Source organism: Callionymus lyra, chromosome 5 (assembly GCF_982586985.1).
Source record: "Callionymus lyra chromosome 5, fCalLyr1.hap1.1, whole genome shotgun sequence".
Classification (NCBI taxonomy): Eukaryota; Metazoa; Chordata; class Actinopteri; order Syngnathiformes; family Callionymidae; genus Callionymus; species Callionymus lyra.
Genome location: NC_141822.1, coordinates 11,359,053 through 11,382,857, shown reverse-complemented (window position 1 = coordinate 11,382,857; position 23,805 = coordinate 11,359,053). Strand labels below are relative to the sequence as shown.

At 46.7% G+C, this 23,805-nt stretch overlaps 4 protein-coding genes across 6 annotated transcripts; 2 read left to right on the top strand and 2 right to left on the bottom strand.

The window, feature by feature from the left end:
* Window positions 1-281: 281 nt before the first annotated feature.
* Window positions 282-1,476, bottom strand: hcar1-2 (hydroxycarboxylic acid receptor 1-2). The gene has a single exon (XM_087790845.1). The coding sequence runs from the start codon at window positions 1,408-1,410 to the stop codon at window positions 445-447; it is 966 nt and encodes a 321-aa protein (XP_087646971.1). The 5' UTR covers window positions 1,411-1,476; the 3' UTR covers window positions 282-444.
* A 98-nt stretch (window positions 1,477-1,574) lies between these two features.
* On the bottom strand, window positions 1,575-3,859 carry denr (density-regulated protein). Its single transcript, XM_087790848.1, has 8 exons — window positions 3,719-3,859; window positions 2,950-3,053; window positions 2,852-2,871; window positions 2,701-2,785; window positions 2,534-2,623; window positions 2,081-2,197; window positions 1,866-2,005; window positions 1,575-1,797 (listed from the first exon to the last, which is right to left on the bottom strand). The coding sequence occupies exons 2-8, from the start codon at window positions 3,041-3,043 to the stop codon at window positions 1,753-1,755; spliced, it is 591 nt and encodes a 196-aa protein (XP_087646974.1). The 5' UTR covers window positions 3,044-3,053; window positions 3,719-3,859; the 3' UTR covers window positions 1,575-1,752.
* Window positions 3,860-5,846: 1,987 nt separating this feature from the next.
* hip1ra (huntingtin interacting protein 1 related a) lies at window positions 5,847-18,512 on the top strand. 2 transcript variants are annotated; one of them, XM_087790836.1, is made up of 32 exons: window positions 5,847-6,081; window positions 6,263-6,326; window positions 7,497-7,639; window positions 7,713-7,769; window positions 7,835-7,915; window positions 7,995-8,071; window positions 8,132-8,193; window positions 9,264-9,404; window positions 10,928-10,985; window positions 11,048-11,123; window positions 11,183-11,437; window positions 12,368-12,551; window positions 12,658-12,746; window positions 12,850-12,966; window positions 13,026-13,127; window positions 13,188-13,382; window positions 13,442-13,552; window positions 13,622-13,807; window positions 13,880-14,027; window positions 15,402-15,488; window positions 15,561-15,668; window positions 15,768-15,904; window positions 15,972-16,082; window positions 16,144-16,202; window positions 16,294-16,324; window positions 16,398-16,460; window positions 16,527-16,627; window positions 16,726-16,831; window positions 16,892-17,015; window positions 17,114-17,175; window positions 17,260-17,979; window positions 18,066-18,510. In XM_087790836.1, the coding sequence occupies exons 1-32, from the start codon at window positions 6,001-6,003 to the stop codon at window positions 18,093-18,095; spliced, it is 3,966 nt and encodes a 1,321-aa protein (XP_087646962.1). In that variant the 5' UTR covers window positions 5,847-6,000; the 3' UTR covers window positions 18,096-18,510. The 2 variants fall into 2 exon arrangements, with proteins under 2 accessions (XP_087646962.1, XP_087646961.1); XM_087790835.1 differs by having other exon boundaries at window positions 15,402-15,668; window positions 18,066-18,512.
* A 198-nt stretch (window positions 18,513-18,710) lies between these two features.
* Window positions 18,711-23,800, top strand: rilpl1 (Rab interacting lysosomal protein-like 1). 2 transcript variants are annotated; one of them, XM_087790843.1, is made up of 8 exons: window positions 18,711-19,313; window positions 20,189-20,336; window positions 20,557-20,675; window positions 20,746-20,976; window positions 22,376-22,530; window positions 22,597-22,695; window positions 22,799-22,886; window positions 23,224-23,306. In XM_087790843.1, exons 1-8 carry the CDS (start codon window positions 19,047-19,049, stop codon window positions 23,227-23,229), a joined length of 1,113 nt encoding a protein of 370 aa, XP_087646969.1. In that variant the 5' UTR covers window positions 18,711-19,046; the 3' UTR covers window positions 23,230-23,306. The 2 variants fall into 2 exon arrangements, with proteins under 2 accessions (XP_087646969.1, XP_087646968.1); XM_087790842.1 differs by lacking the exon at window positions 22,799-22,886 and having other exon boundaries at window positions 23,224-23,800.
* Window positions 23,801-23,805: the final 5 nt, after the last annotated feature.

Genomic DNA, 23,805 nt, shown 5'->3' with positions numbered 1-23,805 from the left:
ACATCCTGACACAAGTTGAATGGATCCTACTCGAGAATCTGCGAGGAACTGGACCAACTCAAGCTGTACTACCTTTAATTTATAGTATCAAATCATAAAGTTATCAAGATAGTTCACAGTTTAAATACAATATATAAGAGGAAAGAAAAACGGGTCCCAGCGAGTCAACAATGAAAACGGTGGCCAGGAAATACTTCCTATTAAAAGGCAGAAACCTCAATCAGAGCCAGACTCGGTGTGGACAGGCTGAGAGGGGGAGGAGAGGGGGATGAAGAAAAAGGGAGAGGGTGTGGGGGTCAGGGAGAGTGTAGAGTAGGTCAACAGGGTCCAGAAGACCATGGAGAGAACTCTACGGCAGGGGTTGGTCAAACTTCTTCAATAATCAAACACCAGTCTGATCTGGAAACTGTTAACTTTCTTGCAGACCCCCTAGAGATCACGTCCCTACATCCGGGCCCCTCGGACCACGTAGACGCTGCGCCGAGACACCGCTTCTTTCTTCAGCAGTTTGTGGCACAGCTTCCGGAAGGTCCCGCTGAAGGCCGGCGTGGAGAAGTAGTAGACCACCGGGTTGAGGACACTATGGAAGTAGGTGAGGCAGATGGAGGTGTAGAAGGCCAGGTTCGCTTCTTCAAAGTGCCGGCAGTGATGGTACCAGGCTTTGAGGACCCACACGGCGATGCGGGAGGCGGTGCTCGGGAAGAAGCAGACGACGAAGACCAGAGCGACCGTCAGTATGAAGTGGACGGCGCGTTTGATCTTCGGTCTCTGGGCCACGGGTCTGCTGCAGAGATGCCAGGTGATCTGGACCGTGCAGAAGGCCACGATGGCGGTGGGTAGGACGAAGTGGACCACAAAGAAAATGCTGTGCCAGGTGGATTGCGGAGTGAAGACCATGCAGATGTTGAAGCTCTCGCACTGCGTCCGGTTGTCGCCGCGGAGGAACTGCTGGTCAGTGAGCAGATGACCGGTGGCCAGCAGGACCAGAACCCAAAGCAGAACAGACACCGCCGCGGCGTATCCGCCCCCCAGAAGGTTGATCCGGCTCAGAGGGTGAACGATCTTGCAGTAGCGGTCCACGGTGACGGCGGTGAGGAAGAAGATGCCCGCGGCCCGGTTGGCGGCGAGCAGGAAGAGAACGATGCGACAGGCGGCGTCGCCGAAGCGCCAGTCCTTCCCTCGCCAGTAGTAGTGCGCTCTGAAGGGCAGGCAGAACAGCACCAGCGTGTCGGCCACGGCCAGCTGGGTCAGGAACACGGCGCTGGGCCTCCACCTGTCCTTGTGGAACATGAACATCACCAGAGCCAGGGCGTTCCCAAACAAGCCCACGACCACCTCCAGAACCAGAAACGGAGGCATCACCTGGTTCAGCATCGGTGTAGGGAACACGCAGCACTCCGTCGCGTTCATCTGGAGAGTGACCGCGGAGTGCTACATGCGCATATGTGTGTGTGCGTGTGTGTGCAGTGCTCAGTCAGGGGTAAAGCTGCACTGATAAGACGACATAAACAGGATAACGTATTGATGTGGTTCCGTGTTCACTCTACAGTTGTGTGGCACTGAAGGACAGACAGTTTTGTGCGTGTTTTGTTACCAGTTTATTCTCCGACAGTAGTGTGGGGAGGTGGGAGGGGCCTGGGTGAAGACATCACACCTTTGGCAAACAATAGAAAGGTTTTCGGCTCTGAAGCAGCCAAGTGTGTATTTACAGGAAATAAAGTAGAAAACGAGTGCGAGGACGTCCTCGTCTGTTCACTTCTTCACCTCCCCGAGGTCTTCGATGCTGTCGTCATCCACCTGACACACACAAACGCACACGTTAAGTCTTTACAAACCTTTGTCCAAACAGGAAAATCTCTGCTCACCTCAGGCCACTTCTCTTGAATCACATCAATGATGTCATCAGTAAAATCTCCCTGAATGATAATCTCGTCCTCAGCGGTCACTGAAGCGCCGCAAGAGAACTTCTGAGCGAAGAAACGCTGAGCTTCTTTCAGCTCGATGTCTGACACACACACACAAACACACTCACAGAGAGTTAAGACGCTGAAGAGACATCGACATGAGGCGCTGATCTCACCAAAGGTATTCATGCCGCACACCCGCGTCACATACTTCTTCTTGGCTCGCGGGATCTTTGCTATCGTCACTTTCTGAGGCACCGTTTTCTTCTTCTGTTTGATCTGACCTCGCCCTCCTGCAGAGGTCAACCAAGGACACAGTTACACACCATCGGCTCCATGACGTCACTTCATTTTGCGACTCATACTTGGATGGACCATAGACCAATAATAATATGGACGTAGTATCTGTGACCTGACCCGTCACTGAACCATGGTGTTTAAGGGGTTTTGGCTAGACTCCTATAGTGCTAAAGATCCAAGTAGCTTTCCTTACCCAGTTGTAAAAGCATTTTTTAATGCCATAAAAGTATTTTATGTGCGTGTCTTTAGAGTCTTTCAACAGCAAGCCTCAAGAAGACAAACCAACTGTGGGTTCCCTTTTTAAAATGGTAGAATTTTTGCAGGCTTACCTCTCTTCTGTTTTTTCTTCTCCTCCTCCTCCACAGCAGGGGGCGCCTCGCCAGTGATCGGCTCCTTCTTGGGAGCGTTGGCGGCTGGACCTGTGAAAACAAAAGGCCAGAGGAACATTCACACCAACCGATCCAGAAGAAGTGACACTCCTGACGATGACACTCACCCAAGGTCAGCCTGGCAAAAACATCAGGGAAATTCTTCTCCAGCCACTGTCTGCATTTGGCTGGCTCAGGCATGTACTCGCAGTACTGAGGACGAACACATGGTCAACATGTGTGTGTGCGCTCGTGTGTATGTGTGCATGTGTGACTCACCTCTGTTGGCAGTGAACAAACTGAGCACAAAAAGAAAAGAACAATAAGTGAGCCAGGCAAAAATCGGAACCAGGTCAAACATGTGGTGCGGTATTTACCTCCACAGTACAGCACTTTGACTGGGATTCTGCAGTCTGGATCGAAAGCCACCTGCTCCGTTTTGATCTCTGATTCCAGCTCTGTGGTAGCCATCACTTCTGATCTGGACAAAAAAAGAGATGTTAACAAACACCCTTCTCGCTCCGATTGTTCCCACATCAAGTGCACAGCTTCACAGGAAGTCGAATTTTCACACCGATGGAAAAGTCTGCTGATGACAGTAAAATTCCAATTGGAGCAAAACTGACTGACTAGGTTTAATATGGACTTCTAGTAAACACAAACCACTGTTCCAATGTGTAACACACAACTTTGTGATCACAATTTCATTGTTTTTGTGACACTAAGAGTGTGTCGTGCTGACTCTTAAGAAACGAGTGTGGACGTTAACAAGCTGACCTGCACACACGTCTAGATGCACACATATAATGTATTAATATATATATAAACATACACAACGAGCTGACTCAGACACACAACAGTTGGACGCACGGATACACGCCGGCTGACACGCTGAGTGCATAAAGCTGTCGGGAGGTGAAAGTTTCTAAATGTACACGACGATATAAAAGGGTCACGCTGGTGTAAATGAATGCTAGAATTGACAAATGAATTAGAGGTAACAGAAAATATAAGCACTGTGTTTCAATTGATTCATTCACAGGCAGAACGTCGAGTCACCGGCTGTCAACGTTAGCTTAGCATGCTAACCAGGAGATCACGCCGCTACAAGAAAAAGTCAAAGATAAAGCCAGAAAAGTGACCAACCTTTCAACAACAGTCCCTAAATACGATGGGCCTTTAAAGTTGCTTGCATTATAGAGTTTAATGCAGCCCACTGACACTAAATATGGTTAAAAACAGCGCTTAGTTGATGTGTGTGCAGCAGCAGAGGTGGCTTCTTCTTCCTCCTCCTCTAGTGCAGAACGGACACAGCGCCCCCTCTGGATCGGGTTTACACGGCTGGTGAGGTCAACGACACGGTACTGGTTTGAATCGTTAAACTTACTCCGGACGCTGGTTCGGATTGTTTCAAGAAAGAGTGGGCTTGTTAAAAATGGATTTAATTGAAGTCTTCTCAGGTTAGTGTTGTGACGAAAATGTCAAAAAGCAATTTTGGCTTTTTATTGAGACCACATCATTCCCATGTTGGGTTTACAACAAAATAAAAGTTTGGGATTCTGACTCTGATCTGCACTATATTCATACTGTCTTGTCAGCATCTTGATCTACCTGTGAGATGGATTCTGTCATCAAGGAGAGGAGATGTGCTCAATAACACAAATATTTGAACAATATTTATGAGAAACAAGTCTTCTGTGTTTGGTGTGTTGTTTTGTATCTTTGAGTTCAGCCGATTAAAAACAGCAGAAATATCAGCAAATCAGTGTTTATTAATTTTTGTTTAATTCCATTAATCAGGGAAGAATCATTATAAAATGATTACCAACCCATAATGGGTCAATTTATGATCACCAGGAAGGCCACCAGGTGCTCCGGATGAATCTAAATAAATTGGTTAATTGTCAATTAAACCATGTTTTGTCTGTTCCCAGTTTGGGTCATTATACAAACCTCTCCCAGTGTTCCCTGTTACAGTTGAATAAATAATTATTTTGTCCGTCTACAGCAGTGGCCATATTTATGCAGTCCAATTCAGTTGGAACTGTCTGAGGAAAACTCCAGTATTTACCACAACTTTTCATTTTCTGTGCTGATTATTAGAATATTTAGAATTAATTAGGCCTTAAATTTGTTATTCGTCCTGAGTTGTTCAACCTTCTATTGATAATACAGTCCTTGTTAAATTCTTCTCATAGCCAAACATATGATATGATCAGAAACACATTCACTACAACACTAGTTCCTGTAGCGCTTTACCAATAAGAGAAACCCAATCACAAAATTGTTTTAATTCAACTAATAGAAAACAGTTCAACTAATAGAAAACAGTTCAAACATGCTCATGAAAAACAACAACTGAGACATAAATAGTGTGAATCAACTGTAAGAAAAACAACAAACAACTGTCGCCATGTCCCTCCTTTCAGATGTTTACAAACACATTCCTTCTGTTATCTAGAGGAAGTTTCTTTCTGTCCTAAACCACAGGAGGTGATGTCGGCCGACTGACATCAGAGTTCTGAGAGAAGATTTGCACTGATCTCACTCCAGACACAGTCATTCACCAGACACTCAGGGCGGAGCTGACCCGACGGCCCGTTCTAATGTAGAGCGGAGTCACAGAGGAGAGAAAAGAAACTCTTTCTTTTTCACATCTTTCCTCCTCTTTTCTATTCATCCTCCTGCTCCTCCTCCACCACTTATCTACCCCCTTCTCTTCCTCCTTTTTCTTCTTCCTCCATAGTCAGATTCTTGTTGGCTCACATATTTGTCATGTTCATGTCTGACTCACCGTTGGTCACAACAGCCATGACCCAGCAAGAGTGTGTGTTTGTGTCTGTTTGTATTTTTTGTTGTGCATTGCATATGTTTCTGTGTCTATATTGTGTCTATATATGTCTATATATAGTGTAAATGTATATATAGGTCATATATTTTTCTTTTTTGTGTGAAGATGGCTGGGTGTTTGTGTGTGTGTGACAAGTAAATACACACTCACTTCCCTGTTTGGATGTGTTTTTGCTTGTGTGTATTTTTTTGTGTCTGTTAGTGTCTATACATACTGTATATGTATGTGTATCTGTTTGTATTTGTGTATGTTTTTGTTTGTATCTGTGATTTCTCTGTGTGTTTATCACACCAGCCACTATTGTGTGTGTGTGTGTGAGTGTGAGTGTGTGTGTATGCATGCATGTGTGTGTAAACCAGTCTGGCAGGTGTGTGTTTTTCCAGTTCCTCCAGCTTCACAGCGACTAACTCACAGAATTCTTCTCCTCCCGTGAGGAACTTCAGTCACAAATCTTTCTGCTCATAGGAAACTCCTCTGAGCCTCCAACCAGCACTAGAACCAAGAACAGTACCAGGACTAGGACCAGGACAAGTACCAAGTGTGTGTGTGTCCTGTGGAGTGGACTTCTGGAGACAGGATGAGCAAGACAAAGACCAAGAATGAGAACAAGACGGAGAAGGCTCTCGCCGCAGAGAAGGAGAATTTCATGAAGCAGCAGGTGAGACACATTGAGGTCTAGCACCTGCTGTGGACCAAATGTGTGACGTCCCCAGAGATTCACTTTCTTGAGGTCACATGAAGTGTGAACTTGTGTATGTGTGTATGTGTAGCGCTGAAGGTGTAACTCCTGATTTCTGCAGCAGTCACAACAAACAATTCTCCTGATTCTCCTGTTTCAGCTCCAGAACATCAGCAAGATCATGACGACAGCAGAGACGCCTCCTAAAGAGAAATACGTCCGCAGTATCTTTGATGATGATGAGGTGTGAGTGTGTGTGTGTGTGTGTTTGTTTGATTGTGTGTGAGTGTGTGTGTTATTGTGTCATAATGTGTTAATAATGATGATAAGGGACTGATTATGAAGGTGATCAACACGAGGAGAATGTATGAGGATGATGTAGATGATGGTCTACAATGGTGTTGATAATGATTGTGATGAAGGGCATGACAATGTTGACATTGATGAAAGATGGTGCTTATCATGATGATGATGATGATGACATTGATAAAGGTGAAGATAATACATTTGATGATGATACCGATGATTATGAAGAAGACAGTGACGCTTAAGATGAAATTGAAGGTGATAATTGATAATGATGAAGTTGATAATAAATGAGATGATGATAATGATGACATTTACGAAAGTGAAAATAAATCATTTGATGATGATGAAGATGATAATGATGACATTGAAGGTAGAAAAGGTACATTTGATAATGACAATGCTGATGATGATGATGATGAAGATAGTAATGAGGACAATGATGAATGTGAGTGAGTTGATGATGACAACGAAGGTGATGATGGTGATGACATTGAAGGTGAAGAAGATACATTTGATGATGATGATAATGATGATGATGATGAAAGTGATGACGACATTGAAGGTAAAGGAGATCAATTTGATAATGATGATGAAGAGAGTTATGATGATGATAAATATGATGATAATGATGACATTGATAATGATGATTTACGTTTCTATTTGTTCAGGCTTTTCCTTGAATTTCTCGAACTCCTGTGTTGTTCTCAGTATTATCTTGATCTTTAAAGTATGTACTTTTTCGAGTGTTGTTTTGATTGTCTAAGCGCTTTGTGACCCTGGTCTCGAAAAGCGCTATATAAATAAATATTACTTACTTACTTACTTATTGAACATGAAGAAGATACATTTGATAATGATGATGATGATGATTATGAAAGTGATGATGATAATGTTGTCATTGATTAATGTGGAGATGATGATGACATTGAAGGTGAAGAATATACATAATAATGATGATGAAGAAAGTTATGATGATGATAAAGATGATGATAATGATGACATTGAAGAATGTAAAGATGATGATTTGATGACGATGATGAAGATCAACTCGTTAGACACCGAACGTTTCCTTGACGTCAGTGATGACATCATCTTGGGGACTCACAAGGAGGGTGGAGCAGAAACCTTCTGGTCGTACGTGCTGAACCTGCCGCTGTCCAGTCGATCCCTGGTCAGCTGGAAGTTCTGCTACCTCCTGCACAAGCTCCTGAGAGACGGACACGCAAATGTAAACACACACAAGGACACATTGTTGCGTTGACTTTTTGTTTCTTTACTTCTCTGTTATCTTTCCTTGTTAGTCGGTCCGAGGCTCTCACAGACACTCTCACACTGTGAAGGACATGGGTGTCCTGTGGGTGAGTCACACACACACACTTACGCTTACATTCACCAACACACAATCATACTTGTGTGTCTGCAGGGGAACTTACACGACAGATACGGTCACATCGTTGCCTTGTCAGCCAAATACCTCGTTCTCAAGATGGACTTTCATGCCAAGGTATCTCATTCATCTGACCAACACACTAACTAACACACAAACACTAACTCACGGATACACTCTAACTTGTCGTCTGCAGCACAAAGTGATTCCGGGGAATCTGGAAGTGTCGGACGAGATTCTGGACAGAGAGGCTGGAGTGGACACGCACAAAGTGTGAGTCCAGTGTTGTGGTCGTGTTTGTGTTCATGTGTATAAGTGGGTGTGTGTCTGCAGGCTAGACATGACGCAGGAGCTGCTGGACTGTCTGGACGCGGCACTGAAGATGGCCGACACAGGTGTGTATCCACACGAGTCTTGAACATGAAGATTGAAGTCCAGAAGAACACTGACTCCACCCAGAGAGAAGGAGAGAAAGTAGATGATTAGAAAGAAGAGAGAAGTCAGAAGTAAAGGACATAGAGAGGAGAGAAGGGTTGAGGGAGAGGAGAGAAGGAAAGAGAGAGAAAAAGATAGGAGAGAAGGCGAGAGGAGAAATGGAAAGAAGAGATAAGTGAAGAGAGAGGAAAGAACAAGGGAGAGACAGGGGAGAAGGAAGGAGAGAGGAGAGAAGGGTTGGGGAAAAAGAGAGAAGGAACTAGAATGGAGAAAAAATAGGGGAGGATACTTTGAAAGAGTGGAGAGAAAGAGGAAAAAAATGGTAAATGGCTTTTACCAATAGGAGACAAGTAACGAGAGCAAGGAAAGGTGGAGGAGAGAGCAGAGGAGAGAATGAAAGAGAGAAGGAAGGAGAGAAGGAAGGAGAGAAGGAAGGAGAGAGGAGGTAAGAAAAATGTAGGATAGAAGGGAAAGAGAGGGTACAAAAAGAAGAAGAGAGGAGGAAAGATAGAAAAGGGAAGGATGGAGAGGTTTGATGGAAAGATAGAGGAGAAAAGGATGAAGAGAGAATGGATGGAAAGATAGAGAGATGGAAATATAGAGGAGAGAAGGATGAAGAGAGAATAGATGGAAAGATAGAGGAGAGAAGGATAAAGAGAGAATGGATGGAAAGACAGAGCAGAGAGAGAAGAGAGATGGAAAGATAGAGGAATGAAGGATAAGCAGAGGATGGATGGATGGAAAGATAGAGGAGAGAAGGCTGAAGAGAGGATGGATGGATGGAAAGATAGAGGAGAGAAGGATGAAGAGAGGATGGATGGATGGAAAGATAGAGGAGAGAAGGATGAAGAGAGAATGGATGGAAAGATAGAGAGAATGATAAAGCGGATGGATGGAAAGATAGAAGAGAGAAGGATGAAGAGGATGGATGGAAAGATAGAGAGGAATGATAGACAGAGAGATAAGAGGAAGGTGAAGAAGAGTGGTGAGAGGTGGAGCAGAATTGTACTCACTCTGCTTGTCTTGTCAGTTTTTGCTCAGCTTGACGCCAACGGAGCAAAATCCACCTCAGCTGCTGGTCAGTGCAGACTGACTCCCCTGATCCCCCTGATCCCCGACTGTAGCTTCCTGTTCCACTTCAGTGTCCAGCTGCTGTTCAAGCTGCACAGCCGTGAGTCCCACACACACTCTCACAGACACACACACTCTCACACTCACAGACACAAACACTATCACACTCACAGACACAAACACTCTCACACAGATACACACACTCTCACACTCACAGACACAAACACTCTCACACAGACACAAACACTCTCACACAGATACACACACTCTCACACTCACAGACACAAACACTCTCACACAGACACAAACACTCTCACACAGACACAAACACTCTCACACAGACACAAACACTCTCACACAGACACAAACACTCTCACACAGACACAAACACTCTCACACAGATACACACACTCTCGCAGACACAAACACTCTCACACAGACACAAACACTCTCACACAGATACACACACTCTCACAGACACAAACACTCTCACACAGATACACACACTCTCACAGACACACACTCTCACAGACACTCTCAAACACACTCTCACACTCACAGACACACACACTCTCACACTCACAGACACACACACACTCTTACAGACACACACACTCTCTCACAGACACACACACTCTCACACTCACAGACACACACTCTCACACTCACAGACACAAACACTCTCACACTCACAGACACAAACACTCTCACACAGATACACACACTCTGACAGACGCACACACTCTCACTCTCACACTCACAGACACAAACACTCTCACACAGACACAAACACTCTCACACAGATACACACACTCTCACAGACACAAACACTCTCACACAGACACAAACACTCTCACACAGATACACACACTCTCACAGACACAAACACTCTCACACAGATACACACACTCTCACAGACACACACTCTCACAGACACTCTCAAACACACTCTCACACTCACAGACACACACACACTCTCACAGACACACACACTCTCACACTCACAGACACACACACACTCTTACAGACACACACACTCTCTCACAGACACACACACTCTCACACTCACAGACACACACTCTCACACTCACAGACACACACACTCTCACACTCACAGACACACACTCTCACACTCACAGACACACACACTCTCACACTCTCACACTCACAGACCCACACACTCTCACAGACACACACACTCTCACAGACAAAAACACACTCTCACACTCACAGACCCACACACTCACACTCTCACAGACACACACACTCTCACAGACAAAAACACACACTCACAGACACACACACACTCTCACAGACACACACACTCTCACACTCTCACACTCACAGACCCACACACTCTCACAGACACACACACTTTCACACTCACAGACACACACACTCTCACACTCACAGACACACACTCTCACACTCACAGACACACACACTCTCACACTCTCACACTCACAGACCCACACACTCTCACAGACACACACACTCTCACAGACAAAAACACACTCTCACACTCACAGACCCACACACTCACACAGACACACACACTCTCACAGACAAAAACACACTCTCACACTCACAGACCCACACACTCTCACCGCCACTGTGTGTCAGGCTTGGCCCCGGACGTGCTGCTGGGACACAGAGAACGCTTCCGTGATCTCTTCACCAGGTCGGTGTCAGCTCTGGACTCTCTGTAGTGTGAGCTTCTGTTCTCAAGACTCTCTCCCTCAGTCTGACCAAGTTCTTCGACCGGGCCAGAGAGATGGAGTTCTTCAAGAAAGTGATCCAGATTCCAGAGCTCCCTGACGTGAGTTCCACCAACCGTCACACATGTGGGGAACTCTGCTGACTCTGCACTTCTCTCAGGCTCCTCCAAACTTCCTGCGGGCCGCGGCGCTGGCCGAGTACAAGAGGCCCGTGGTGGTGATGCCTGCTGAGCAATATGCGGTGGAGGAGGAGATGGAACCGGACCAGAGGGAATCTTCTCAGGTCCCGCAGTACTACCTACTGAACCAGATGAACCTTCCGGAAGCGTCCACGTATTCCAGGGACGACGAGAATGAGACCATGAAAAAAGAACTGGAGGTTCTGAAGCCGGAACTGCAACTCATCAAGTCTGAGGTGAGTCCAGAACCAGTGAGTTTGTGAAGCAGGACTCAGTTGAACAGCCATCATCTTTATCATAATCTTCATCATCACTTTCATTATCATCATCATCCTTGCCTTCATTTTCATCATCACATTTGCTTTCATCATCATGTTCTTTATCATTAACTTCATGATCTTCATCATCACTTTCATTATCATCATCATCCTCGCCTTCATTTTTCATCATCACATTTGCCTTCATCATCATGTTCTTTATCATTAACTTCATAATCTTCATCATCACTTTCATTTTCATCATCACATTTGCCTTCATCATCATGTTCTTCATCATCACTTTCATTATCATCATCATCCTCGCCTTTATTTTCATCATCACATTTGTCTTCATTATCATGTTGTTTATCATTAACTTCATAATCTTCATCATCACTTTCATTTTCATCATCACATTTGCCTTCATCATCATGTTCTTCATCATCACTTTCATTATCATCATCATCCTCGCCTTCATTTTCATCATCACATTTGCCTTCATCATCATGTTGTTTATCATTAACTTCATAATCTTCATCATTACTTTCATTATCATCATCATCCTCGCCTTCATTTTCATCATCACATTTGCCTTCATTATCATGTTGTTTATCATTAACTTCATAATCTTCATCATTACTTTCATTATCATCATCATCCTCGCCTTCATTTTCATCATCACGTTTGCCTTCATCATCATGTTCTTTATCATTAACTTCATAATCTTCACTTTCATTATCATCATCATCCTCATCCTCGCCTTCATTTTCATCATCACATTTGCCTTCATCATCATGTTCTTTATCATTAACTTCATAATCTTCATCATCAAAATCTCATCGTTATCATCATCATCTTACTATGATTATAATAATCATCTTCATCATCCTCGTCATCCTACCCCTGCAGGCCCAGAGGTGCGTCATGGAGCTCAAATCTCAGGTCAACCGTCTGGAGGCCGAGGTGGAGGATCAGCGCACAAACAAGCAGGTGGCCCTGATGGAGAACGAGCATCTGCGCATGGAGGTGGAGACCCTGCGCTGCAACAACGTCGCCAACATTGGAGCACAGATCGGCTACAAGGAGGCTGACGGTGAGTGAAGGGAGGGTGAAAGGGAGGACCATCAGGTAGAAAAGAGAGGAGCAGGAAGAGATAGGGATGAGTGTAAGGGAGTAGCTGACCTCTCGTGAGTCTGCAGGTCGAGCTCAGGCTGCAGAAGTTCGCTTCTCCCATCTGAAGGACAAACATGCAGAGCTGGTGACAGGACATGCTGACCTGATGAAGAAGGTGACCACTTCCTGTCCCGACACACACCATCAGCTGGAGTTTCATGTGTGTGTGTGTGTGTGTGTGTGTGTGTGTGTGTGTGTGTGTGTGTGTGTGTGTTCAGAACGCAGAGACTGTCAAGCATCTCCACAGCGCCCTCCAGGAGAGTCAGAACTTCAGGCAGTCCAAGGAGATGCTGGCACAGCAGCTGGAGAGTCTCCAACTGGACCAGGCTGAAAGAGTGAGACAGGCTTCTGGCGTCATCTCCGTCTCAGATTCTGAGGTTCTGTGTGTGAGCAGGTGATGCAGCAGAACCAGCAAGTCGAGCATCTGAGCCAGGAGCTGCTGGATCAGCGAGCGGAGGCAGCGCTTCTACGCAGCTCGCTGGCCCAGATGGAGCAGGTACTGGTTCATGATCCATCTTCGGTTCTGACCAGCAGACTGATATCTTCTTCTGTCCAGGAGAGAGCGATGACCAGCAGCAGTGCCACTGCCCTGCAGGCGGAGCGAGAGGTGCTGCTGCGTTCAGCCCGGGACAAGGACGCAGAACTTCTCTCTCTCAGACAGCAGCTGCAGACCCAGCAGAGTTCTATGGACCTGGAGCGGGACCGGCTCCAGAGGGAGCTGGATGCCACGAGAGCTCAGCTGCAGCAGCAGGTACTAGTCGACCGGTCATGACCCGGGTTCTGTGGTCTCACTGTGGTACGGTTCTTTAGCTCAACATCAACATGGAGCAGAAGGTGGAACTGGACCGACTGAGGAGAGAACTGGACTCCACCCGGGCTGAGCTGACCCGAGTTACCAACCTCCTGACCAGCAAAGATGCGGTACTGATTGACCCGTTTTCACCATCTCAGGCAAGGTACTGACCATGTTGTGATCTGCTGCTCATCCAGGTGGGCAGTCAGATGAGTAGCAGCGTAGCCGGGCTGCAGGCGGAGCGTGACTCTCTGCAACGTGTGGTGAGGGAGCGAGACACGGAGCTGGCGTCTCTGCAACAGGTGCAGCAGAACCTGGTGGAGCAGGAGAAGCACAGGAGCAATCTGGAGCTCAGCGGGCTTCGGGCCCAGCTGCACCAGCAGGTCTAGACTTAAGTCACGGAGGATCTAATGGAGTTCTGCTTCTGACTCATAATCCTGCCTACAATGACACAGGCGGGTCGAGAAGCAGAGCTGGTCCGGAAGCTGCAGGAGGAGCAGTTCAGTCTGCTGCAGTGTGCAGTGGTCGAAGCCGAGGGCATCGTCCTGGATGCCGTTTCCAAGCTGGACGACCCAGTTCACGTGCGCTGCATCAGCTCACCTGGTGTGCTAGCTTACCTTTAATTTCCATCTTATGGTGCCATTTAAATGATAAAACCGTTATGCTGCAATGATGTCACAGTAATGTCGCAGTAGTGTCACGGTCATGCCACAGTCATGTCAGACTGATACCACAGTATAGTAACAGTAATGCCACAACAATGTCAAAGTAACCCCACAGTAATGATGCAGTGATGACACATTGGTGTTGCAAGGATGCCAATAAGATGTTACATAAATGCCACAGTAATGTTGCAGTGATCCCACAGTAATGCCACAGCCATGTAGTGATGCCACATTGGTGTTGCAAGGATGCCAAAGTGATCCCGCAGTGATGCCGCTGCCATGTGGTGATGCCAGATTGATGTTGCAAGGACCCCACAGTTGTATAGCAGTGATGCCACAGTCATGTAGTGATGCCACATTGATGTCACAGTGATCCCACAGTGATATAGCAGTGATGCCACAGTCATGCAGTGATGCCACATTAATGTCACAGTGATCCCACAGTGATGCCACATTATTGTCACAGTGATCCCACAGTGATATAGCAGTGATGCCACAGTCATGTAGTGATGCCACATTGACGTCACAGTGATCCCACAGTGATGCCACATTAGTGTCACAGTGATCCCACAGTGATATAGCAGTGATGCCACAGTCATGTAGTGATGCCACATTGACGTCACAGTGATCCCACAGTGATGCCACATAAGTGTCACAGTGATCCCACAGTGATGCCACAGTCATGTAGTGATGCCACATTGGTGTTGCAGTGATCCTACAGTGATGCCACAGTCATGTAGTGATGCCACATTGGTGTTGCAGTGATCCTACAGTGATGCCACAGTCATGTAGTGATGCCACATTGGTGCTGCAGTGATCCTACAGTGATGCCACAGTCATGTAGTGATGCCACATTGGTGTTGCAGTGATCCTACAGTGATGCCACAGTCATGTAGTGATGCCACATTGGTGTTGCAGTGATCCTACAGTGATGCCACAGTCATGTAGTGATGCCACATTGGTGTTGCAGTGATCCTACAGTGATGCCACAGTCATGTAGTGATGCCACATTGGTGTTGCAGTGATCCTACAGTGATGCCACAGTCATGTAGTGATGCCACATTGATGCCACAGTCATTTAGTGATGCCACATTGATGCCACAGTCATGTAGTGATGCCACATTGATGTCACAGTGATGTAGCAGTGATGTAGCAGGGGTGCTAAGTGATTAATGTATTCCTGCCACAGTTATGTCACAGTTATGCCGCATCAATGCCACGATGATGCCAGACTAATATCTGAGGATCTTAGCCAACAGTATTTATTTTGTTTAAAACTAAGGTCACATGACCGTTGTCTCTTCTCCCTCAGATTATTTGGTCAATCGAGCAGAAATTACTTTGAGGTCCATCGACAAGATGCAGCAGAGTCACATGACCTACCTGGAAAACAAGGACGGTACGTTTGTGTGTGTCTGTGCATATATATATGTTTATTTATGTGTGAGTGACATCTCTCTCTCTCCTGCAGACGCCAGTTCCCTCCTCAGGTCGGTTACTCAGTTCTCTCATCTGGCCGCTGACACCATCGTTAACGCAGCAGCGACGTCACACAGCGCCCCCACTGACCAGGCTGACTGTCAGTACACACTCACACACTCACACACACACACATACACACTCACACACTCACACACTCAGTGGTGGGTGACGTGACTGTGCCTTCACTCGTTTGCAGGTCTGACTGACGGCTGTCGTGACTGTGCCAACAACTGTCTACAGTTTCTGAAGGACCTGAAGTTCCAGTCAAGTCTCGCCGGGGCCAACCCGGTATTGGTCCGTTCCACGGTTCAGCGGCTGCTGGCACTGGCCCAGGTGGGTTGTGTAAGAGTGTTTAAGAGTGTGTTTTGGTGACTGGAATGACCTCGAGTGTGTTTGTTAGGGGCTGCGCCCCCTAGGGGAGGACGTGAAGAAGGAGGAGCTGGGACGACTGGTGGACCGAGAGATGCTCGCCACGTCCACCGCCATTGAGGAGGCCGTGCTGAGGATGGACGTAAGAGCTCCATGTCGCCCACCAATGGTGGCTCCATTAGTAACAACTTTTGTGTGTCCAGGAGATCCTTAGTCAGACCAGGAGAGACACATCTGGTCTGAAGCTGGAGGTCAACCAAAGGTGAGCCCCCACATCCTCTTCAGTGGCCTTGACCCTGGTCTAGAAAGGTGCTTTAGAAATAACCATTACTTACTTAATCTGTTTCTTGCAGCATTCTGGGCTCCTGCTCTGACCTGATGAAGGTGAGTAATCCCGCCACCCGCCTCCCCCCCTTCAAGTGTCTCACCCTCTGTCTCGTCTGTGTCTTTGCTCCAGGCTGTCCACATGCTGGTCACGGCGTCAACAGACTTGCAAAAGGACGTGGTGGAGGGAGGACGAGTAAGTACTGACTCCAGGAGTATAAATACTGCAGGATCAGCGCTACGACGAGTGTGTCTCTCTCAGGGTGTGGCGACTGTACCCGAGTTCTACGCCAAAAACTCTCGCTGGACTGAAGGACTCATCTCTGCCTCCAAAGCTGTGGGCTGGGGAGCCACCCAGCTGTTGTAAGGAGGCTCGCACACACCTGAACACTCACCTGAACACTCACCCCAAAACTCACTGAACATGCCTCTGAACATTCACCTGGAAACTCACCCACCAGGGAGTCCGCTGACCGTGTGGTTGGGGATCAGGGAACGTACGAGGAACTGATCGCATCTTCTCATGAGATCGCGGCGAGCACGGCTCAGCTGGTCGCTGCTTCAAAGGTAAAAACTTTATTGTTGGTTGTGAAGACAATGATGACATCGTCACTTCCCCCGTCTCAGGTGAAGGCTGACCGCAACAACAAGAAACTGAATGTGCTGCAGCAGGCATCGCGACACGTCAACGACATGGCCGCCGTGGTCGTCACCTCCACCAAACATGGACAACGACGATTCTCTGACCACCGTGAGGACAGGAAGTTAAACTTCCACTTCCTGTTTTGATAAGTGATGATGGAGTGAGGCAATGGTTGAATGTGTTACTTGACCTCGTCTTTGTTCCAGGGGACATGGACTTTTCTGGGTTGTCTCTGATCAAACTGAAGAAAGAAGAGATGGAGGCTCAGGTGGGTTCTTCTGCAGACGTGGATCCACCAGGTCATTGTAAGCTTTTGAATCAGTTGGTTGTCATGACCCTCCTGCTCTTTCAGGTGAAAGTACTGCAGCTGGAGAGTGAGCTGGAGCAGGAACGGGTCCGTCTGGGGGAGCTGAGGAAGCGCCACTATAACCTGGTCCCGGACCTATCGGAGGATGTTGATAGCTTCCCTCCGCCTCCTCCTCCGACCTTATTAGACCCCGCGTCTGCCTCCCTGTCTTTGTCGCAGACCCATCCATACCTAAACACTGGTGGATCCTTACAGAACCAGCCCCCGACCCAAGCCTACCCACCTACCCAGACCTACCCATCGAACCAGACCTACCCCTCGAACCAGACCCACCCCTCGAACCAGACCCACCCATCGAACCAGACCTACCCCTCGAACCAGACCTACCCCTCGAACCAAACCTACCCATCGACCCAGACCAACCCATTCGCCCAGACCAACCCATTCGCCCAGACCAACCCACCAACCCAGACCAACCCACCGACTCAGACCAACCCACCGACTCAGACCAACCCACCGACTCAGACCAACCCACCGACTCAGACCAACCCACCAACCCAGACCAACCCACTGAACCAGACCAACCCACCGACTCAGACCAACCCACCGACTCAGACCTTCACTCCTCTTCAGTTCTCAACCTCCTCACTGCCCACATCCCAGCAGCCCAGGACACAGGCAACCCCTCTAGACTCCCCAGAGAGCAGCAGACGTTCTAGAAGACCCAACATCTTCACCAAGTCTGGGAACCGTCTCAAAAACGCAGTGGGTTCTTTACTTCTTAATAATAAAGGTAACTGACGACATGGTGATCTACTGACTGATGATTGGATGAACGTGTCTGTTCCCAGTTTAAACGAGGAGAACCTGGAGACTCCTGAGGTTCCTCAGCAGGAGTGTTAAGTTCTGTCGGCTCCGGGCGCCTCCTACGGAGATTAAGTTAAAATCTTTTTTGGACATTTCATTGTGATTGAAGGTATCAGGCAGTGACTGAAGGATTTCAGTAATTCTGGATGTTTAAACCTTCAGAATAAAATGCTCTACTTTGATCAAACCTAAGGATGGTTTGTTGCGACGTGAGTTTAACTCTGAAGCGTCAGTAAAATAAGCAATAAAGATGTTTTGTTGTTGACAAGTTAAACTCTAAATCTTCAGCGAAATTAAGCACTTTTTGAAATGTTTTTGAATGTCAAAGTTTAGTCAATCCTGTTGATGATTTGTTGACTTCACTGCATTGATTTATCATCTTAAGAACTGATGTTTGATCCTGAGTTTGTCTGTAGATCAAACTTATTCTTCTTATTGATTATTTTTGTTGTTATTAAAAAAAAAAATGAAGCAATGAACAACTTCAACATTTTTTGAGAAAACGCTTCACATACTGATACAGCACAGCGCCCCCCTGTGGCGGTGGTGTCACACATGCGCACTAAAAAAGTGCAGTCTCACGTCAGGTCACCGGCGGAAGCAACGTCAGGTAGAAGTGGATTTAACTGTCGACCAAGTTAGACTTTTGTGCTGACGTCACAGCGATAAACACGAGTGACAACGTAGATGAGAAAGAGGCGAGAATGAAAACTTTTAATGCGCCTTTATTTTGAAAGCGAGACGGAAATCGCTTGACCACTCGGGCTTCCTGACGCCACCGAGAGGACGAACTGGACCGGACGGTAGCGGACTATCTTGTGTGGGTGACGTCATCGCGAAAAAAAACGGATGAAGACGACTCGGTTCTTCTTCTTCGTCTAGACCGTGTTCGTAGTTTGGGTTTCTTCTTCGAGCTGAAGTTTTGGCAGTGATTGACCCAGAGGTTCTGGTTCCGAGGACCGGACATGGAGAAGAACGTGTCCGACCTGACCGTGATGGACGTGTACGACATCGCCGCGGTGGTCGGGCAAGAGTTCGAGCGGATCATCGACCAGCACGGCTGCGAGGTTCTGTCGCGGCTGATGCCCAAAGTGGTCCGAGTCCTGGAGATCCTGGAGGTTCTGGTGACCCGCAGCGGTCTGAGCCCGGACACGGACGAGCTGCGTCTGGAGCTGGACAAGCTGCGTCTGGAGCGAGTGGACCGGCTGGAGAAGGAGAAGAAACACCGCAAGGTTCGTTTAATAATAATAATAAAAAACATTTGGTACAGTCTGACCCGGTCCAAACACTTCTAAAAAAACTTTTTCAGTTTTGACAAAAGGTTCAAAAGTCATTAACATCACGTGAGTTTAACTCAGCTGAGCGCCACAGGTGAGAGGGAGGAGTGAGACAGTTGACAGGAGTGAGACAGGTGTGACCATCAGCAGCGTGACGTTACTGACCAGAAACTGTTTCCTTCAACTGAGAAGAAACTCTAAATTTAGGAAAATGTTGTCACATCATGATCTGGAGCTTATAATCCATGCGTTTGTGTCTTCTAGTTTAGAATATTGCAATGGTAGAAGAACTCACATTTTTCTGATCCTTAAAACTCTTCACTGGCTTCCAGTTTCTTTCAGGATCAACTTTAAAATTCTGGTTCTTACTTTAAGATATATTCATGGTTGGACCTTCCATCAGTAGATCCTGATCTAGCCTTACACCCCAGCTCGGGCTCTGAGGTCTGTGGATCAGAATCAAGTGATGGTTCCTGAACACGGTTCAGGACCAGAGGAGAGAAATCCTTCCAAGCTGTTGCTCCTAAGCTTTGGAACGATCTTTCTCACCCTCTGTGTTTGATGGATCTACTGACTCCTTCAAGAAACATCTTAAGACTTTTATATTTGTTCAGGCTTTTCCTTGATTTACTGGAACTCCTGTGTATATATACTTTATTGAATATTGTTTTGATTGTTTAAGCGCTTTGTGACCCTGGGCCAAAAAGCGCTATACAAATAAAAATTACTTACTTACCTACTTACTTACTTCCTGTTTGTCTGGAGTTCACCTGTGTGTGTGTGTGTATGTGTGTGTGTGTGTGTGTGTGTGTGTGTGTGTGTGTGTACAGGAGCTGGAGCTGGTGGAGGACGTGTGGAGAGGAGAAGCTCAAGATCTTCTTCTTCAGATCTCTCTGCTGCAGGAGGAGAACAAGGGTCTCCTCACCAACATGTCCACCAACGACTCCCTAAGTGAAGAAGATCTGCAGAGACACGAGGGTGAGGAACACACACACACACACACACACACACACACACACACACACACACACACACACACACACACACACACACACACACACACACACAAAGGAGTTTTTGACTCGCAGTGACAACAGTCCGACCGGACAGAGCTGCCTCAGTTCAACAGCCTCAGCTGCTACACACGCGAAACAAACACTCACAAAAACGCACACTGACACACTTGTGTGTCCTCCAGGAATGACCGAACGAGAGAAGCAGGTGATGAAGAGGCTCAAAGAAGTCGTGGACAAACAGAGGGACGAGATCCGAGCCAAGGATCGTGAGCTGACGCTGAAAAACGATGACGTTGAAGCAGTAAGAGTCCATCACTCACGACCTCACTGTCTCTTATTGACTTCATCTCACTCGCTCTTCTGCTCTTCAGCTGCAGCAGCAACAGTCCAGGCTTATGAAGATCAATCAGGACCTTCGTCACAAGATGTCAGTGGTGGAGTCTCAGGGCAAGGCTCTCATCCAGCAGAAGGTGGAGCTCGAGGCCCAGGACCAGGCCCGCGGACAGGAAACGGCGGCTCTACGACAGGAAGTCACGCGGCTGAGAGAACGACTGGGAGGAAAAACTGAGGAAACCCCGGCACTGCAGCCCTCACCTGCAGAGGTGAGTGAGGAACAATGAACAAGAGCGTGGAGGTAAAGATGATGAGGAATGTGGTGATGAAGGTGATGATGATGATGATGATGAAAGTGATGATGATAATTAATGTGATGATAAAACTGATGATGCTGATGGTGATGATGAGTAATAATGGGATTAAGATGATGAAGGTAATGATGATGATGATAATAGTGATTATCATGATTATGATGAAGAATCTTATCATGATGATGAATAATGCGATTAAGATGATGATGATGATGAAGAATGTGAATATGATGATGATGAAGGTGATGAAGATGATGATGATGATGATGATGATAGTGAATATGATGATGATGATGATGGTGATTATGATGTTGAAGGTGATGATGATCAATAATGGGATCTAGATGATGAAAGTGATGATGATGATGAAGGTCACGATGATGATGATGATAAAGGTCAAGATGATAATAATAGTGAAGGTGATGATGATGATGATGATGAAGGTGATGATGATTATGATAATAGTGATTATAATGATTATGATGAAGAATCTTATGATGATGAATGTTATGATGATGAATAATGTGATTAAGATTATGATGATGATGATGATGATAGTGATTATGATGTTGAAGGTGATGATGATCAATAATGGGATCTAGATGATGAAAGTGATGATGATGATGATGATGAAGGTGATGATAGTGATAATGATGATGAAGATGAAGAATGTGATTATGATGTTAAAGATGACGTTTATGAATAATGGGATTATGATGATGATGATGAAGATGATGATGATAGTAATTATGATGTTAAAGGTGACGATGATGATGAAGAATGTGATTATGATGATGAAGGTGATGATAGTAATTATGATGTTGAAGGTAGTGATGATGAATAATGGGATGAAGATGATGATAGTGATGATGATTAAGGATGTGATGAGGATGACTGTTATGATGATGAAGGACAATCCTTGCAATCCGTGCAATAAGAAGCTTGATATTGGTGCAAACAGGAAGTGAAATCATCAGGGTCTGCCCCCCTCCAACAACCTGCTGCGTCAGTTTTCGGGGCTCAGCCTCTGACATACACATGTTCCCCCTCCCATCCGGTGGGTGCCTTTGAACTGACCCCGCGACCTCTGCGAGCGTCTCCTAATCTCCAGAGCAGGGAGGAGGAGGAAGAGGATCTACTCTGGGTACTGGACCATCGTCCCGCCTGTGTGCCTCACTAACACTCCACTCACACAGAATGTGGGCGTGTCTCACCGCTAACTCTCCGTCCCAACATGCACTTGGATCCTGGTGCATGCGTGTGCTCAGACGTCTGAGTTGGAGTTGAGCGGCTTGTGGATCTGCAGTGGCTGTGTTCAGTCCTTCTAGTATCTCACATCTTCTTCCGCCAACAGGAGGCGCTCTGTGATGAGGAAACAGCAGGACTAGACCTGAAGGACCCGAGCAGACCCAGGTTCACCCTGCAGGAGCTCCGAGACGTCCTGCACGAGAGGAACGAGCTGAAGGCCAAAGTCTTCCTGCTGCAGGAGGAGCTTGCCTACTACAAGAGGTGATGAAGATGAAGATGATGAAGATGATGATGATGGTGGTGATGAAGATGATCTCCTCTCTCCAGTGATGAAACAGAAGAAGTGGGGGTGTCTTCGTCTTCATCTCCTTCTCCAGAGTCGAGAGCTCGATTGTCTGCAGCTCCAGAATCTGGCATCAAACGACTGTAAGTCCTCCACACTTTCCCGATCACATGACCACTGACCACAGCTTGACCACCACACGGACCACTAGTGACCACCGCACCGTCACATCCTCTCTGTCTCCAGGATCTTCACCGCCATCATGCCGATGGTGGCGGTTGGTTTGATCCCAGAAGACCCGACCTTACAGCCAATCAGAGGCTTCGGTTCTCTCGTACGTGTCCCGCCCCTTGCTTGTCCCCGTTCCCTGCGCTGTGATTGGCCGACTGTGGCGTTGCACCTACATGTTTCTGACCAAGACTTGAACTTACTTCCCGTTTATGTTCCTTATCTCCTTCACGAGTGAAAGTTGCCTAAATTATCCGTAACAATCTTCACCATTTGCAGTGGTCAGTGGCCAAGTGAAGCCCTTCTTCACACTAACACTTGACTACCACCAGATCCGTGTCGTCACAACCACACGACCTTGATGGTTCCTCTGCTCAGATCTGGGTCACAGGGTCAAGTGGTGATCCGGTCTTTAAGTCAAATCTGTTTTCTGTGTCTTGCAGGTTTAGTTTCTTCTCGAGGGACAAAGTCCGCGGATCACCACGAACACACAACCTGGATGGGTTGTACACAGAACAAGCACAGGAGGCGCTGCAGAACATGTAGACGCACGTCTGTGAAGGACTTGAGTCACTGATGATGCGTCATGTGACCAGGAGACATCCGTGGACTTCCTGTTTTCTGCAAATCTTGATATTATTTATGTATGTGACAGGAAGTGGAGTCAAAGAAGTCAACTTTAACCCTGATTGTGTGTGAGATTGTGTGTGTGTGAGATTGTGTGAGATTGTGTGCATGCGCGTGTATAGGGAGTGTACAGTTTGTGTGTTTGTCTGTTAATATGGGTGCGTGAATGTGCAAATGTTGATATTATTTATGTATGTGACAGGAAGTGGAGTCAAAGAAGTCAACTTTAACCCTGATTGTGTGTGAGATTGTGTGTGTGCGTGCAGAGTGTACAGCTTATGAGTGGGTCTGTTAAAATGGGTGCGTGAATGTCCAAATGCTTTATTGTGCGTTTGTGTTTATGAGTGAGTAGAGTAAGTGAGTATATGCTTTTGTGTGTATATATTAGTGTGTGACAT